Raw genomic sequence first — 18,722 nt, forward strand, 5'->3', positions numbered from 1 at the left:
AACTACTTTAACCACATGTTGAACATTAAACCTTAAGTCCTCTGGTTTTATTAGGAGACAACACGTCGAGTCCTGTACATTATTTTAATAACAGTAAAAAACAAACAAAGAGAATAAAACTTCTCTGGAACAAAGAACTCAGACGAGTCGTCGTGTTTCAGCCGTCGGCTGATCTGAAGGTTTCATCAGCAGCTCGTCTACTTCCTCCTGAAGAGCTGAAGCCCTCTCACTGAGCAACATCTGGAACACAGAGACACGTCATCTGATGCGCACACGCACACACACACACACACACACACACACACACACACACACACACACACACACACACACAGACCCACACCCACAGAGACACAGACACACACGCACACAGAGACACACACACACACACAGAGACACTCGCTCATTAACATATTACAACGTGAGGTCATCGTAGTAACCGTGACGACAGAGCAAACACTCACTTTAGCCGAGGCCACGATCTGATTGGCTTGTTTCTTGAACAGGTTTTCGATTGTGTCGGAGAGAACGGACGGGTCTGCGTTCGCCAGGTGAGTCAGCGTTCTGTAGCCGGCGTTATAGAGCTGCTTCGCTCTGGACTGGAGAGGAATATACGTATATGTTTATATGTAAATATATACATAGATATAAATATACGTTTATATGTAAATATATATAGATATAAATATACGTTTATATGTAAATATATATACATAGATATAAATATACGTTTATATGTAAATATATATACATAGATATAAATATACGTTTATATGTAAATATATATACATAGATATAAATATACGTATATGTTTATATGTAAATATATACATAGATATAAATATACGTTTATATGTAAATATATATAGATATAAATATACGTTTATATGTAAATATATATACATAGATATAAATATACGTTTATATGTAAATATATATACATAGATATAAATATACGTTTATATGTAAATATATACAGATATAAATATACGTTTATATGTAAATATATACAGATATAAATATACGTTTATATGTAAATATATATACATAGATATAAATATACGTTTATATGTAAATATATACAGATATAAATATACGTTTATATGTAAATATATACAGATATAAATATACGTTTATATGTAAATATATATAGATATAAATATACGTTTATATGTAAATATATATATGTAGATATAAATATACGCTTATATGTAAATATATATATAGATATAAATATATGTTTATATGTAAATATATATATAGATATAAATATACGTTTATATGTAAATATATATATGTAGATATAAATATACGCTTATATGTAAATATATATAGATATAAATATATGTTTATATGTAAATATATATATAGATATAAATATACGTTTATATGTGAATATATATATATAGATATAAATATATGTTTATATGTAAATATATATATAGATATAAATATATGTTTATATGTAAATATATAGATAGATATAAATATATGTTTATATGTAAATATATACAGATATAAATATATGTTTATATGTAAATATATACAGATATAAATATACGTTTATATGTAAATATATACAGATATAAATATACGTTTATATGTAAATATATATAGATATAAATATACGTTTATATGTAAATATATATATAGATATAAATATATGTTTATATGTAAATATATATATAGCTATAAATATACGTTTATATGTAAATATATATATAGATATAAATATATGTTTGTGTAAATATATATATATAGATATAAACATGTTTATGTGTAAACATTTATTTATATCTATATATATATATATTCTATCTATATCTACATTAACACTGGATTCATGTCTGCAGGGAGAGTTTGACAAACTAAACTAAATGATGACGAAAAAGACAGAAAATAAACGGTTATAATGTCAGAATAAAGAGATAATTGTTTGTCTCATTTTCCCAGAATCCTTGTTGACAAACAGTCCAAACACTAAAATATTACATGTTTAAATACGTTTATTACAAAAGAGAACATCTTCTCTTTAGACACCTAACGGATTATTAAAAACACCTGATTGATGTTCTGTTGATGGAATAATGGAGTAATAAAACCTGTTCTACTCAGAATATGCCCCGCCCCCCCGCACTGACCTCCATCACTCCAGACACCTCCATCAGAGGGATGAGTTCAGAGGTCACACAGTAGCTCAACCGTCTGGTCAGCTCAGTCAGAAGAGCTCTGAACGGCCACAACTCCTCCAGCTCCTGATGGACAGACAGGAAGTACTATTATGGTCCTCAGCAGGCCTCAGACCAGTCTATGAGACGTATTCTATGTTAATGTGACGATACAGCAGGCCTGAGACCAGTCTATGAGACGTATTCTATGATCTATTTATTTTCATTTGATACCTCAGTGAAGTGCAGCACACAGGAGCAGAAGGCTGAAGAGGAGCTCAGTAAACTCTGAATGAATCCTCGACTCAGCTGGAAGCGATCGGCTACGCTCCACAAGTTAGTCTCCTTCAGCAGAGAGAAGAGAACCAGAGCCAGATACATCCGACCCACCACCTCCATGTTCACGGTCTGAAACAACAACAACAACAACATGTTCACGGTCTGAAACAACAACATGTTCACGGTCTGAAACAACAACAACAACATGTTCACGGTCTGAAACAACAACAACAACAACATGTTCACGGTCTGAAACAACAACAACAACAACATGTTCACGGTCTGAAACAACAACAACATGTTCACGGTCTGAAACAACAACAACAACAACATGTTCACGGTCTGAAACAACAACCTGTTCACAGTCTGAAACAAAAACATGTTCACGGTCTGAAACAACAACAACAACATGTTCACGGTCTGAAACAACAACAACAACATGTTTACGGTCTGAAACAACAACAACAACCTGTTTACGGTCTGAAACAACAACCTGTTTACGGTCTGAAACAACAACCTGTTTACGGTCTGAAACAACAACATGTTCACGGTCTGAAACAACAACAACATATGTTCACGGTCTGAAACAACAACATGTTCACGGTCTGAAACAACAACAACAACAACCTGTTTACAGTCTGAAACAACAACCTGTTTACGGTCTGAAACAACAACATGTTCACGGTCTGAAACAACAACAACATATGTTCACGGTCTGAAACAACAACATGTTCACGGTCTGAAACAACAACAACAACAACCTGTTTACAGTCTGAAACAACAACCTGTTTACGTCTGAAACAACATGTTTATAGTCTGAAACAACATGTTTATAGTCTGAAACATGTTTATAGTCTGAAAGAACAACATGTTTATAGTCTGAAACAACAACATGTTTATAGTCTGAAACAACAACATGTTTATAGTCTGAAACAACAACATGTTTATAGTCTGAAACAACATGTTTATAGTCTGAAACAACAACATGTTTATAGTCTGAAACAACATGTTCACAGTCTGAAACAACAACAACATGTTTATAGTCTGAACATGTTCATGGTCTGAAACAACAACAGCATGTTCACGGTCTGAAACAACAACAACATGTTCACGGTCTGAAACAACAACAACATGTTCACGGTCTGAAACAACAACAGCATGTTCATGGTCTGAAACAACAACAACAACAGCATGTTCATGGTCTGAAACAACAACAACATGTTCATGGTCTGAAACAACAACAACATGTTCACGGTCTGAAACAACAACAGCATGTTCATGGTCTGAAACAACAACAACAACAGCATGTTCATGGTCTGAAACAACAACAACAACAGCATGTTCATGGTCTGAAACAACAACAACATGTTCATGGTCTGAAACAACAACATGTTCATGGTCTGAAACAACAACAGCATGTTCATGGTCTGAAACAACAACATGTTCATGGTCTGAAACAACAACAGCATGTTCATGGTCTGAAACAACAACATATTTATATTCTGAAACATGTTTATAGTCTGAAACAACAACATGTTTATAGTCTGAAACAACATGTTCACGGTCTGAAACAACAACATGTTCACGGTCTGAAACAACAACACCATGTTTATAGTCTGAAACATGTTCATGGTCTGAAACAACAACAGCATGTTCATGGTCTGAAACAACAACAACAACAGCATGTTCATGGTCTGAAACAACAACAACATGTTCATAGTCTGAAACAACAACAACAACAACATGTTCATGGTCGGAAACAACAACAACAACATGTTCATGGTCTGAAACAACAACAACATGTTCACGGTCTGAAACAACAACAACATGTTCACAGTCTGAAACAACAACAACATGTTCACGGTCTGAAACAACAACAACATGTTTATAGTCTGAACATGTTCATGGTCTGAAACAACAACAGCATGTTCACGGTCTGAAACAACAACAACATGTTCACGGTCTGAAACAACAACAACATGTTCACGGTCTGAAACAACAACAGCATGTTCATGGTCTGAAACAACAACAACAACAGCATGTTCATGGTCTGAAACAACAACAACATGTTCATGGTCTGAAACAACAGCATGTTCATGGTCTGAAACAACAACATATTTATATTCTGAAACATGTTTATAGTCTGAAACAACAACATGTTTATAGTCTGAAACAACATGTTCACGGTCTGAAACAACAACATGTTCACGGTCTGAAACAACAACACCATGTTTATAGTCTGAAACATGTTCATGGTCTGAAACAACAACAGCATGTTCATGGTCTGAAACAACAACAACAGCATGTTCATGGTCTGAAACAACAACAACAACAGCATGTTCATGGTCTGAAACAACAACAACATGTTCATAGTCTGAAACAACAACAACAACAACATGTTCATGGTCGGAAACAACAACAACAACATGTTCATGGTCTGAAGCAACAACAACAACATGTTCATGGTCGGAAACAACAACAACAACATGTTCATGGTCTGAAACAACAACAACATGTTCATGGTCTGAAACAACAACAACATGTTCATGGTCTGAAACAACAACAACATGTTCATGGTCTGAAACAACAACATATTTATATTCTGAAACAACAACATGTTTATAGTCTGAAACAACATGTTCACAGTCTGAAACAACAACAACATGTTCACGGTCTGAAACAACAACAACATGTTTATAGTCTGAACATGTTCATGGTCTGAAACAACAACAGCATGTTCACGGTCTGAAACAACAACAACATGTTCACGGTCTGAAACAACAACAACATGTTCACGGTCTGAAACAACAACAGCATGTTCATGGTCTGAAACAACAACAACAACAGCATGTTCATGGTCTGAAACAACAACAACATGTTCATGGTCTGAAACAACAACATGTTCATGGTCTGAAACAACAACAGCATGTTCATGGTCTGAAACAACAACATATTTATATTCTGAAACATGTTTATAGTCTGAAACAACAACATGTTTATAGTCTGAAACAACATGTTCACGGTCTGAAACAACAACACCATGTTCATGGTCTGAAACAACAACACCATGTTTATAGTCTGAAACAACAACATATTTATATTCTGAAACATGTTTATAGTCTGAAACAACAACATGTTTATAGTCTGAAACAACATGTTCACGGTCTGAAACAACAACATGTTCACGGTCTGAAACAACAACACCATGTTCATGGTCTGAAACAACAACATATTTATATTCTGAAACATGTTTATAGTCTGAAACAACATGTTTATAGTCTGAAACAACAACAACATGTTCATGGTCTGAAACAACAACATATTTATATTCTGAAACATGTTTATAGTCTGAAACAACAACATGTTTATAGTCTGAAACAACATGTTCACGGTCTGAAACAACAACATGTTCACGGTCTGAAACAACAACACCATGTTTATAGTCTGAAACATGTTCATGGTCTGAAACAACAACAGCATGTTCATGGTCTGAAACAACAACAACAGCATGTTCATGGTCTGAAACAACAACAACAACAGCATGTTCATGGTCTGAAACAACAACAACATGTTCATAGTCTGAAACAACAACAACAACAACATGTTCATGGTCGGAAACAACAACAACAACATGTTCATGGTCTGAAACAACAACAACAACATGTTCATGGTCTGAAACAACAACAACATGTTCATGGTCTGAAACAACAACATATTTATATTCTGAAACAACAACATGTTTATAGTCTGAAACAACAACAATACCACCACCTCCATGTTCCGGCAGTTTCTCACCTTTCTCACCGTCTGTCCTGCAGCTTTTCTAGCTATGAAACTCTCCGGTACTCCGACAGCTGCAGACATCTTCTGCTCTGCAGCCGTGAGCAGAGTGAACTACAACAGAACAACAACGATGGTTAGTGACTCAGATCTAAGAGAAAGGTGAGGTCATAAAGTCCATCAGTGAGTGTTACCTGTCTGAAGAACACCATCCAGTCCGGCCTGCACTGTGTGATCATGTCGTAGGGCGTGACCAGGTAGACCAGGTGGAGGCAGCTGTTGAGCAGCAGACCCTCCAGACCTTTAGAGAGGTCTTTGTACAGAATGTCACTGTAGGTCAGATCCACTGAGCCTGAGGAGTCAAACATCTGCATGAAGGTAACTGACAACAGAGTCCAGCTGATCAATGGTTTAGTTCTGCAGGTATCTGGTTATTAAGTATTGGACACATTAACATGTTGACCTGGTGATCAATGAAGTTATTACAGTTCATCCTGAATGATGAACCACTTTAGTAAAATATTAGCAGACAGTTAACTGAATACAGAATAAACAATACATTTATTATATTGATTAAAAAACTTAACCTGAAATTAGCTGGTAAAAAATATAACTTATTTAATTTTCACCAGCCAAACTAACTATTACTCATTGATGTATTCTGGTAATGTTTTTATTTTTCTGATCTTATTTCATCATTAATAATCATGGAGCTTCTGAATAAGAAGTTGGTAGGATTCATCCTGACAGGAACATGAATGTGTGGACACGATTTCATGACAATCCATCCAACAGTTATTCAAATATTTCTGTCTGGAACAACGTTTCCGCTAAACCTCTCAAAGTGTGATGACTTCCTGTCAGTGAGAGACAGACTCACCTTTAAAGGTAGTGTAACCAAGTGGAACTGACGGGGTGAAACTATTGGGTCCGCCAGATCGGTAATGGGGTGCACGGGCCCTGATTAGCTAAAAAGATGAACCTGCTGGCAAATCGGGGGCTTTGTCGTTCTCTCCGGTGTCACGAGCGGGTGTGCTGAGTCTGCTCGCTGTCTTCGCCGCCACGAGTGGGGGTGCCGAGTCCAACTACTTGCTCTCCCGCAACAAGCGGAGACATAGCGTGAGGCCGCATGAGAAGGTGCGTGGGTAGCGCAGTGTCTGGGAGGCATCCGTTACGGAGGGGACAGCGTGTGTTCGGGGGATGGCTGATTCGGGTAAATATATTTAGAGTGGAAGGGTTTTTCTTTATGTATGTCGTATGCTGGGGGAATTGGGTATAATTAAGAAAGATGTAATGTTGTGTGTTTTTTAGAGCTTCCTGAGCAGCTTCCAATGGTAGCTGAGGGGGAATCCAAGTGGAGGTGGTTGGGTTGCTGAACATTCGGTGGGTTGAATTACAATCTTTTTGGGTTTGTTTTCTGTTTAGTGGCAGTTGTTTGTGATTACTTATGTTTTCGTTTTCATTTCTTTTCTAGTTAGTGAGACGCTGCCTTGGTCTTTTGTTTTGTTTCTGTTGCTTTAAATTGTTTGTGATGCCGATCTGAGCGCACGGTCTGTGAACTCCTCCTGCCCGCTAAACCAGCTGTCACTGGTTGCTCCACACAGTTAGATTTGTACCAATAAAAGAGTTATATTTTCATAGCACTGCTTCCTGTGTGTACGTGCCTTTACGGTGTTTGAACCGGGTTTCTGTGGTAACGGGGTGCTACAGTAGCTCTACCTGTCGGTGAGAGACAGACTCACCTTTAAAAGGTAGCTCTACCTGTCGGTAGGAGACAGACTCCCCTTTAAAGGTAGCTCTACCTGTCGGTAGGAGACAGACTCACCTTTAAAAGGTAGCTCTACCTGTCGGTAGGAGACAGACTCACCTTTAAAGGTAGCTCTTCCCAGCTTGGTGACCTGCAGACTTTGAGCCGTCACCGTGATGAGATCTTTGTCCTTCAGGAGGTCCACACTCTGCTGCACCGCCTCCGTCAGACTCGTCTCTGCACACAGGTGCTTCTGCTGGACGGACAGCAGCGTCCCACACAGGAAGTCCCTCACCCGGTCCACCGTCGAGGTGATCTAGAAACACATGAATGTGGATATTCACGATCAGCTGCCTCGGGGGGTGAGCTCACGTTTGGATACGAGGAAAGAATAAACAGATGTTTACGTTTAATCCGATGAGCGACAGGATGAGACTCGGGAGGCCTTTTCCATCGTCACGCATCAGGTTGCTGTAACAGTTTTCCATCGGAGCACAAACGAGTGTTTTAGCCTGAGAATAAAGAGAATATAAAGGTCAATACACAACGGTGTAAACCCTCATCTCCTGCAGAGCTGAAACAAGCGTCACCTCCTCTTTGTGCAGCGGCGCCAGAATCTCATAAACTGACTTTTTATCCAGTTTTAAATGTTTATGATACACTTTTTAGATCTTGATGGTTTTTACCAGATGAAGGATTTTAGTCGTTAGATGTCTGGATCTTAATTAATCAGAGAAACAAGCTAAGCTAACGTTAGCATCAGCTCGTCTCTCGAGTACAGCTGGTATTGTTTAGACTGAGAGACGTCTAGTGGCAGAAAACTACATGTTGTGTGTTTAAATATCCTTCTTTAATACTATTCTACAGGTTTATGTTCTGCTTATGTCAGTCTGGTGGACGGCTCTAAATACTACAATACCCAAGAGCCTCAGCTGCTGTTGCTAGGCAGAAGACAGTCGGAAGCGTCAGAAACAGACTGAAGTTAAATTAATTTATGCTGCAGATCTTCCACCTGCCTTTAGTGGAGCATGTAACAGAATGACAAGCTCTGTGATTGGATGAGTTCTGCTGAAATGCACCCTGGGAGTCGTAGTTGACTCTCTCCTCACATCTCTCAGTTACCATGTGTCTGTCCTTGTCCTGCAGGATGAGGACGCTCTCCCCCGCGGCGTCGATCCCGGCTCGACCGGCTCGGCCGACCATCTGTTTGTACTGACTCCTCTTCAGGAAGTCTGAGGCCACGAACGGAGAGCGCAGGATCACTCTGAGGAGAGCAGGACGTCAGCACACATTTATATATGTATTTAATAACATGAGACACGGACTACGTTTACATGTACATAAACATCTTGATATTCTGATAACGTTCTGCTCACCTGCGGGCAGGTAGGTTGATCCCTGCAGCCAGTGTGGAGGTGCAGGTGAGGAGACAGAGCACCCCGTTGGAGTACGCCTCCTCCACCAGCTTCCTCTCCTCGGAGGTAAGTCCGCTGTGGTGATACGCCAAACCGTACGGCACCGTCCTCCTGAGCACCGGACACATGGAGCCGTTACCGCTGGCCTTCAGCTCTCTGAGGAGGACGGCCTTCTCCTCTTCCCTGAGGTGGAGGAACTCCCTGTGAGAGAGGAGGAACTCTGTGAGTCAGCCGGTCAGAAGAGACAACACTCACTCCCTCAGATATAGTTAAGTCACTCACTCCTTCAGGTATTTGCAGATCATCCCCACCACGTTCTCACAGTTCTTCTTGGTTGGACAGAAGACCAGACAGGAATGTGCTGGAATGACTTCAGTCACCAGAGCGATGATGTGATCCGGATCCACCTTCTGCATGGAGCTGGAGTACTGAGGGAGGAGGACCAGTCCACAGTCCGATAGATGTTAGGAGGTACTTCATCAGTGCTGCATTCAGCTGAACAGAAACTAAAAACTGTTGATTTATAACAGACTTTATTTACCTTAAAGTTGAGAAGACGTGAGAATTTAAAACATTCCTCTTCCTTTGGGTCAACTTCATAGATGGTGTCGTTCAGTTTAACGTACTCCTTCAGCTGGACCTGAACACAACACAGAACCGCTTTACTACTAATACTCAGTGGTGGGCCGTCAGGGCCTGCAAGGCCTTCTCTGCTGGCCTAAACAGAATCATAAAGTTATATCTATTTTATAATTTAATAATGTTTCTTAAATACACTACATGTATTATAATTTATAATAATCCCCATTATCTTATGTTCTCATTGCACAGCTACTGTCTTCCTCAGTTGCTCTGCTTCCAGTGCAGCTTGTTTTAAGTAGAGCTTTTATCCAATCAGATCTCACCTCTGTGTCTCTAGGTAAGAACAGAGGCCTGCAGACTCACAAGTGAATCCCTTTGCACTTTAAGTGAACGGGGACGATATTGTTGATTGTCATAGTGTTCAACCAATCAGATCTTTAGTTTGACATGTTGGGCGTATTCTTTGACGTGTCAGAGCTGCTAGCTGGCCTACAACTACGTCAGCATTAACGGACAGCTCAGTGTCCATGTGCAGCTCTGCAGTGTGCACTGTGATTGGTCAGTGGGCGAGCACGTGACTATCGTGAAACGAAATTTACAGCAGAGCTTAGTTGGAGGAGTAAGAGTTCAAATTGAAAGATATGGAAGAAATTATAATATTTTTAAGGTTTTACTTGGTGTAATTTATTTATTTTTTACTACTACTAATACTAATAATAATACTACTACTAGTCATACTATCAATACTACTAATACTACTAATGTTAATACTACTACTACTACTACCACTAGTACTACTAATACTACTAATGACAAGTTCAATTCACTTACAGGCCTGAAGTCATTTGTGTAATTCTCTGCCCTCAGAAAGGTCTGCAGGTCTCTGATGTTTCCCAGAGTGGCGCTCATTCCGATAATCTGAGTACTTTCTGGAAAAGAGTCGAGAAGAATCATTTAATTCAAAAGGTTTTAACAACAGAGACTAAAGCGAGAAGACGTGACTTACTGGTAGTGTAGAGAACTTTGGCCAGCGTCATTTCAATAATGGCTCCTCTGCTGCCGTCACCCAACATGTGGAGCTGTAAGACACATGTGGACATTAAGCCTCTCACCTGTACCTTAGCTCACATCTGAACACCTGTGCTGGTTCACCTCATCCACCACCACCAGACCCAGGTCGTCCATCCTGCCGGTCTCGATCAGAGAGTTGACGAGGCTGTGGGCTTTCTCTATCGTAGCGACGTACACCGACCGGTTGTTTCTTCTCCTCACAGGAGGAAACCTTCCTTTACTGCCGGCGTACTCCTCCACCATGAAGTCCAGCTCCAGGCCGAAGCTCGCTAACCCCCGCACCTGCAGAAGAAGAAACAGAAGGTAGTTCCTAGTGGTTCAGAATGAGGTGCTTTGAAAAGGTTAGGAAAGGTGTCCCACAGGGCTCTATTCTGGGTCCTCTGCTATTCACTATAAACACAAATATCATCTCTGCCACTTTGTAACGTACATTTCTATGCAGGTGACACCATTTTATCTCCTCTTAATTACCTACAGCTTCTAATTAAAGGTCCGTCCACTCTCCTCCCAACAAAGTAGTCTCCTAGTGACGTGGAGGGATCGTGCTAGCTAGCAGTGGTGGGCCGTCAGGGCCTGCAAGGCCTTCTCTGCTGGCCTAAACAGAATCACAAAGTTATATCTATTTTATAATTTAATCATTTTTCTTAAATACACTACATGTATTATAATTTATATAAATATTTTCCCCATTATCTTATGTTCTCATTGCACAGCTACTGTCTTCCTCAGTTGCTCTGCTTCCAGTGCAGCTTGTTTTAAGTAGAGCTTTTATCCAATCAGATCTCACCTCTGTGTCTCTAGGTAAGAACAGAGGCAGAGGCCTGCAGACTCACAAGTGCATCCATGTGCACTTTAAGTGAATGGGGACGATATTGTTGATTATCATAGTGTTCAACCAATCAGATCTTTAATTTGACATGTTGGGCGTATTCTTTGACGTGCCAGAGCCTTCTAGCTGGCCTACGAGTACGTGATTGGTCAGTGGGCTAGCCTGACATGTTGGGCGGTGACAATCCCAATATCTGCTGCCTCTGTGGAGCGGACATTTTCATCCTCAAACGCATTAAAACGTATTCAAGAGATACAACTGGGGAGGCTCGACTGTCTTCACTGGCGTCCATGAATGGAGAAGGACTTCTTACTGGAACTAAAACACACGGATGTACTGAACAACCGTGAGATTAAACTCTTTATTAACAAAGAAAGGAGGATGGACTTTGTCTTTAAATAGTGAACAGCAGCTCTGGTAAGTTAAATGCGTTTGTTGTTACATCTGCAGCAGCTTTAATATGCTTGTTTATATATTATTATTTGTACAACTTGTTTTTATGAAGATGGATTTTTGTTTGGTTTTATATGAGATAGGAACCATTGTTACGTCCAATGTTGCTCTGGGGACATATTTAGCAGGTGCCAGTGTTGGCAACTTGGCGACTTTCTCGCTAAATCTGGCGACTTTCCAAACCCTCATGGCAACTTTTCTTTGTCAAAAGCTACTAGTGACAAATCTAGAGACTTGTTCTGGTGTTATTGGAGACTTTTCTGGTGTTTTGATGTTAAAGCTCGTACGTTCTGCTCTGTGGTGAACGAGCAGCATGCTGCCGTGAGCCGCTCCGCCGCCGCCCACAGAAGCCTCGTGCTGCAGTCCCAGCTGCAGTCAGAGCAGAGAGGAGACGCACTCTCGGCAGTTAGTGTATCTACAGGTGTTGGCTTCAATTTTACACGAAACAAATAATAACCGTAGCTGTGTTTCAGCTGCAGGACAGCAGTGAAGGCCCAGGTACAACATGCACAGCCCGCCACTGCTAGCTAGCTAGCTAATTCTTGTCTCAGTTGTGTTCTAGATCAGTGCCCCATATCACTCTTTCAAAGCTACTACTAGTTGTCAACCGGACCATAAATTATATGGGGAAAAATGTGGCAGCCGTCACCGTCCGGTAAGCACAAGGTTGGCGGTTCGATCCCTGGCTGCTACGTGTCCTGTGCCGACGTGTCTTTGAGCAAAAACACAGAACCCCTAATCGCTCCTCGGGTGCTTCACAGCAGCCCACTGCTCCAGAGGTCAGACTTCATATATGTATCCATCTAATGTAAATGACGATTGCAATAATGAAGGACGCCAAAAGACTCTCTCTGACTGACTTCATTCTCTGAGTGGTCTCACACTAACAGTGAGACCACTCTTCCTTCTTGTGGTACCTTCTCCTGAACCAGCGAGATGTACGGTAAGATGAACAGACAGTCTTTCCTCCTGCACAGCAGCTCTCTGAGGACGAGGATCTCCGCAACCAGAGTTTTCCCTCCACTGGTGGGCAGCGAGTAGATCAGGTTCCTCCTCTGCTGGACACAGTCCAGGTTCAGACACGTCTCCTGCCAGTCTGGAACAGGGAATACAAACACTCGTTCTCTGTTTGAAGAAACATGAAAGGAATCCACGAGCAGCTCGTCTAAAGCTCACTGATCAACATGTTGGATCTGGTTTCTTTCATGTGGACAAGAAGTGTTAAAGGACACGTTTGGCTGTTTCTCCCTCGATGTCAAACTATTCCACTGAAACTACGTCTGGTTGCAAGTCAACAGAAAAATCGACAAACAAACAAACAATTATTGTCTTTATCAGTTAATCTGCAGTAGAAATGAAACAACTCGTCCATCGACAGCTGATTAATCAGCAGCTGTTATGATGATCAATTCATCATTAAAGTCATTTTTAAAGTAAAACAAAAAGTCCCAAATTCTGACACTAACTACGGCATATTAAGGCAGCTGGCAGTTCGTAAAAATGTATAAAATGTATAACTATATTTTCGTGAACTTGTGTTTTTTACTCAGATTGAGGACTTTAATCTCAGATACTGAGAGTGCTCTCTCTGGAGGCCTCTGGCTCCAGATTAACACAACTGAATATCTTAGATTTTGGACTGTTGGTCGAACAAATGAAGACTTTTGAAGACGTCACCGTTGACTCTGAGATACTGAGGAGCTATTTGTTTTACCTTTTATAGAACAAATGAAAAACAATCTGAAGACTCGTCAATAATGAAATGATTGTTGATTGCAGCGCTCGTCTGCCAATGATTTTCACAATTTGTGACTTTCAGAACATCCGTGGACCTCCTGCTAGTTGAAGCTAACCGTATAGATCCTTGATGCCTCTGAGTGTGAACATCAGCTCCTTCACTTTGGTGGGGAGTCCGTAGAACGGCCCGAGGTCAGTGGTCTCAGCACAGACCTCCTCCATGGCCTGCATGGCCACGCTGATCTCCTCAGAGACGACGGCTTCCTTCAGCCCGACGCTGCGTGAGACGCTGGACGGAGCTGCGGCGTTACAGAGCATCGTCCTCTTCATCTCCTCCGTCACACTCCTCCTCGCTCTGCTTTTATCCTCAGCGTCTCTGAGAGGAGTCGAGGTTTTGTCTCCGTCCTCCAGTCGGCTCCTCTTCGCGGCCCCGTCGACTTGCTCCTGAAACCGATGCTGGCTGGTCGGTAGGTCCTCGAAGGGTTCGTCTGTGAGGACGTCCAAGATGGAGTCCGTGAGGACGTCTTCGCGCGTCTGTCTGGCTCTCAGAGCGGTGAAGTCGGGCTGATCGTCACGACGTCGTTCATTCTGCTCGGCGGCGTCCAGCCTCACCAGCAGAGAGCTGTCCTCCAGGATGCTGTCATAGTCCCCGAACAAGTCCTCGCTGTCACTGCAGTACTGTGAACACAACACCGACCTGTCAGTCAACGGTCCTCCAATCAACGGAGTCCAACTGATCAGCTGATTCATCAATTAGTCCATCACAGAGAAGACACTTCAGAGACATGTTAGCAGCTTCACCCTCCTTTAAAACCACCAGCAGCTGATAGATACCGGTTCTGACAGCCGATTGGTCAGACATGATGTCATTGACATACTATATTTATATGATCAACAATATCACTGATGTTTGAAGACTTCACCTTGTTTCAATGATTTAAATCAGACAAATATTTGTTTGATAATTGTTTGGTGAATAAATTGTCATAAAATAATCAAAGATGCCGATCAAAGTCTAGTTTCTCTTGTAAAATGTCCAAAACCAGAAGATATTCATCGTATTATCAGAGAAGGAAGATTAAACCTTAAAACTAATAGTTTAACATCAATGCCTCTAAAATAACTCAGAGTAAAATACATATTCATATTATATATATATATGAATATGTATTTAAAATAACAGAGTACCTCAACAGCTCGTCCCTCAGCCATGATGCTGCTGAGCCTCCAGTCTTTACATTTCTGTAGGCAGGTAGCTCCTCCCCTTTTCCTCACAGGTGTCCGGTGAGTCCTCAGGTCCTCCCTCGACCTCTTCCTCGAGGACACTCGTTTTATTTGGAGGTCTTGTCTCCCAGAAGCGTTCATCACCGGTTCATGTTAGCTAGTAAACACAAACACCTGTACATCACTACCTGTTTATTCTTTAACTAGTTAACGATAAATTGACCTAGTTAACGTTAAGGTAAATAACGATAAGTTGACCTACTTTACGTTAGCTCTCTCCTGGCAGTTGGACTCTTTGATTTGTTCCGTAAACGAGCTATTGTTCCACTAAAAACACAGCAAATTAATCTCAAACTTCCATAAAAACGTATACAACTTTCCAAATTAATTATATTACTAATTCTGTAACTTAAAGCTTAGTTTTAACGAAGAAGGTTCAACAGCTCGACGAGCATCACATTCAAACATTGTCTCCGGTATCATCGTCATCGTCAGAGCAAGAGAGAAATCCCGCCGTCGTTTCTATCTTCGGTTTACCGGTTAACTAGCTAGCGGAGCTAACGGAGATCGCTTCCTTAGTTGTATTAGTTAATCTAAAGTAAACGTCTGATAAGTTACCAGATATCAAAGCTCATGATTACCAGATAACACACGTGTTTATTCGGCGCCATATTCCGCCTCTTAACAGTTTATCTTCGTTGTACTGAGGATGAAAGTACTCATTATGTTACTGTTGGTTAAAACAGGTGAAATCAAACGGACTCTGGCGAATGGTCACGTGCGTTACTCAATGTGACTACTACGTCTTTATAAACATTGAGTATAATTATATTGTTGATTAAAGTAACAAGTTGTGTTAATGTGACCCACTCACTCACTCCGGGGTCTTTCCTATCTTGTCTTGATATATCTTTGAGGAGGGTAACGTTTTATCTTTTCCGAAAGAAAAATTTAATTTGCGTTCATAGCAGAAACATAAAATCTACGATTACAAAAAGAATCGCATATTAAAGCCATATTTACAATTAAAGCTACATTTCACGTGTAATTTTCCTCAAATTAATGAGCAACAACTTTGTTGGTGGTAGGAACTAATAGTTAAAAAACTCAGCGAAGCACCGGAGTTCCTGGCGGACAACTTCCGGTCCTGTGTCGGGTCACAATGCTCGCGCTGAGAGGGTTAAAGAGGCTAAAGTCTGTTTTATCACAACACGGAAACACAAGTAAGACTTTATTATTATGTGTGAATGCTTATCAAGTTATCATAAACCATCGCTTTATTTATTTATTTTAATTATACGGTTAATTCAGTGATAATGTTGCTAATGCTAACCTTAGCATAAGAGCTGTTATGAACATTTAAATCTGCTCCTGCAGCTGTAAGAAGCGTCACAACGACGTCACATGAAGTGCGACACAAAGACGACACGGTAGGTTTCAAATATATATATTTTATTTTAACACTTATTAGACTATTTATAGAAACTTTATATGTATTTATATTATTTGTATTTAACATATTAACAAGACTACAATATATACATGCATAGAAATATCAAAAAATATTTAAATAAAATAAGGGATTTATACTAAATTAAATATAATAATTAGTTAATTACTGTGCATTAAATAAACCATATGAATAATTCTGAAATTAGTTTATTTGACCATTTAATAAATTCAGAATTTTTTTATTTTATTTAATAAGAAACTTCTACTAAAATCATGAAACATCACGAACATGTGATATTACATTCGTAATAATTTACGTTATGAGGTTGACCTGATTGTATTAATTATTAATATTTAACCTTCCTGTTGAAGCTGGTGAAGATGGAGAACCCGTTCAAAGAGCCTCAGAAAGGATGCGTCCTCTGCAGCGTCACAGTGGACTTCAAGAACACTCAGGTGAGTTACATGCCTGTTCACACTTGTACATGCCTGGTCACACTTGTACATGCCTGGTCACATCTATTCATACCTGTTCAATAAGAAACATGACCTTGTTTCCTCGTCTCCTTCCTAGCTGCTGTCTCAGTTCATCTCTCCTCACACAGGTAGAATCTACGGTCGTCACATCACAGGTGAGCAGATCGACGTTAAACCGGATCAGAATCCGTCTTCAGGTCCACTCAGTCTCCTTTTGTTTCTCAGGGTTATGTGGAAGGAAACAGAAAGAAGTGTCCAAGGCCATAAAGAAAGCTCACTCCATGGGTACGTTTCACCAACTATCACATTTAATACAATATCAATATCACATTTAATAAAACACTTCGGGGTTCAGAGTCTTTGAGAGTCTCTGAACCCCGAAGTGGTTTTTCTGCTGGTCACATTTTACTGATTTTCTCTTCAAAATAAAAGTCCTGCTCCTCTACTGAAACAGAACCATGACTAGAAGTAGAACTTGTCTTTAGTGCAGAATAAGTTATGACATCAATCATTAAAAAAGAAACACAGGTTGAATTTCTTTGATCATTCTCTCTACAAATATAAATCCAACATGTTTCAAGTGTCTACAAATGTTAACAATGTTAGAAAGAGGCTCTACGTGTTATAAATATGAATCTATTGACATGTTTCCTCCTCCTCGCCTCTCTCTAATTATTGATATATTTAAATGAGCTTTTCTCTCTCCAGGTTTCATGTCTGTGACCCACAAACATCCTCAGTTCATGAGGGACCCAAACATCTGTGGAATCAAACATCTGGATTAGTGATCAGTGTTGTCTAATAAAGCTGTCAGAACTCTGAGGTCACATGGGTCATTATTTTATCAGTTAATCGTTCTTTCATATTTTGTATTAAACATCTGAAAAGAGCAAAAACATTCAACTCGCTGAAATATAAGAAAACATTAAATGTTTGTTTATTTCTCTAAATATTTGCTGATTAAAGATATTTTTTATTTGATCAACATGTTAAAGTGTTCGATACATTCATCAGCAGTTAGCTTATGTTAGCATAGCAGGCTAACATAAGCTAACTTAATGCGGTGTTCGCAACAAACGCGGCGCGAATGCCGGTCTCGCCGGGGACTATTTGTGTTCATGTTGTGTTAGTTCTCTCCGCAAGACGACAAGAAAATACCTTCTAAAATACTTACCAATCGGTGCTATGGTAAGCTAACACTGTAGCAGCTCCATCAACACTCAACATAACGTCACATATGCGTAAATACGGTAGCGTCTATTCATTGTTTGTATCATATGGTTTACACACACACAGTTTGGTCTCTATTGATATGAGGTATCGTAGAGCTCTGGGTGAACAGACGGCTACAGTATTTATTTCCTGATTCAACAACGGCAGGAAGTCAGTGATGACGGGGGAAGCATCTCAACGCTGATAGGCTATCGCGCCGAAGTTTTAGCGTTTGGTGTGAGCACACCGTAAGATAGTGGACATGACACCAGCTGAACATTAGCATGTTAGCATGC

At 40.0% G+C, this 18,722-nt stretch overlaps 2 protein-coding genes across 7 annotated transcripts; one reads left to right on the forward strand and one right to left on the reverse strand.

Annotated features, from left to right (window-relative positions):
• Positions 1–18: 18 nt before the first annotated feature.
• On the reverse strand, positions 19–18,715 carry helq (helicase, POLQ like). Of its 6 annotated transcripts, none has more exons than XM_076082815.1 (20): positions 17,267–18,715; positions 15,548–15,612; positions 15,250–15,442; positions 14,178–14,739; positions 13,242–13,420; positions 11,124–11,324; positions 10,978–11,050; positions 10,803–10,900; positions 9,931–10,029; positions 9,672–9,817; positions 9,351–9,590; positions 9,097–9,238; positions 8,382–8,486; positions 8,095–8,290; positions 6,422–6,579; positions 6,243–6,341; positions 2,403–2,576; positions 2,142–2,255; positions 465–599; positions 19–240 (listed from the first exon to the last, which is right to left on the reverse strand). In XM_076082815.1, exons 3-20 carry the CDS (start codon positions 15,424–15,426, stop codon positions 139–141), a joined length of 3,000 nt encoding a protein of 999 aa, XP_075938930.1. In that variant the 5' UTR covers positions 15,427–15,442; positions 15,548–15,612; positions 17,267–18,715; the 3' UTR covers positions 19–138. The 6 variants fall into 6 exon arrangements, with proteins under 6 accessions (XP_075938930.1, XP_075938931.1, XP_075938932.1 ...); XM_076082816.1 differs by lacking the exon at positions 17,267–18,715 and adding an exon at positions 16,164–16,371; XM_076082817.1 differs by lacking the exon at positions 17,267–18,715 and adding an exon at positions 16,160–16,371.
• mrps18c (mitochondrial ribosomal protein S18C) lies at positions 16,411–18,033 on the forward strand. The gene is made up of 6 exons (XM_076082825.1): positions 16,411–16,508; positions 16,663–16,715; positions 17,110–17,193; positions 17,312–17,369; positions 17,440–17,499; positions 17,923–18,033. Exons 1-6 carry the CDS (start codon positions 16,448–16,450, stop codon positions 17,997–17,999), a joined length of 393 nt encoding a protein of 130 aa, XP_075938940.1. The 5' UTR covers positions 16,411–16,447; the 3' UTR covers positions 18,000–18,033.
• Positions 18,716–18,722: the final 7 nt, after the last annotated feature.

Source organism: Anarhichas minor, unplaced genomic scaffold (assembly GCF_050575085.1).
Source record: "Anarhichas minor isolate MPS153535 unplaced genomic scaffold, ASM5057508v1 ptg000105l, whole genome shotgun sequence".
Lineage (NCBI taxonomy): Eukaryota > Metazoa > Chordata > Actinopteri > Perciformes > Anarhichadidae > Anarhichas > Anarhichas minor.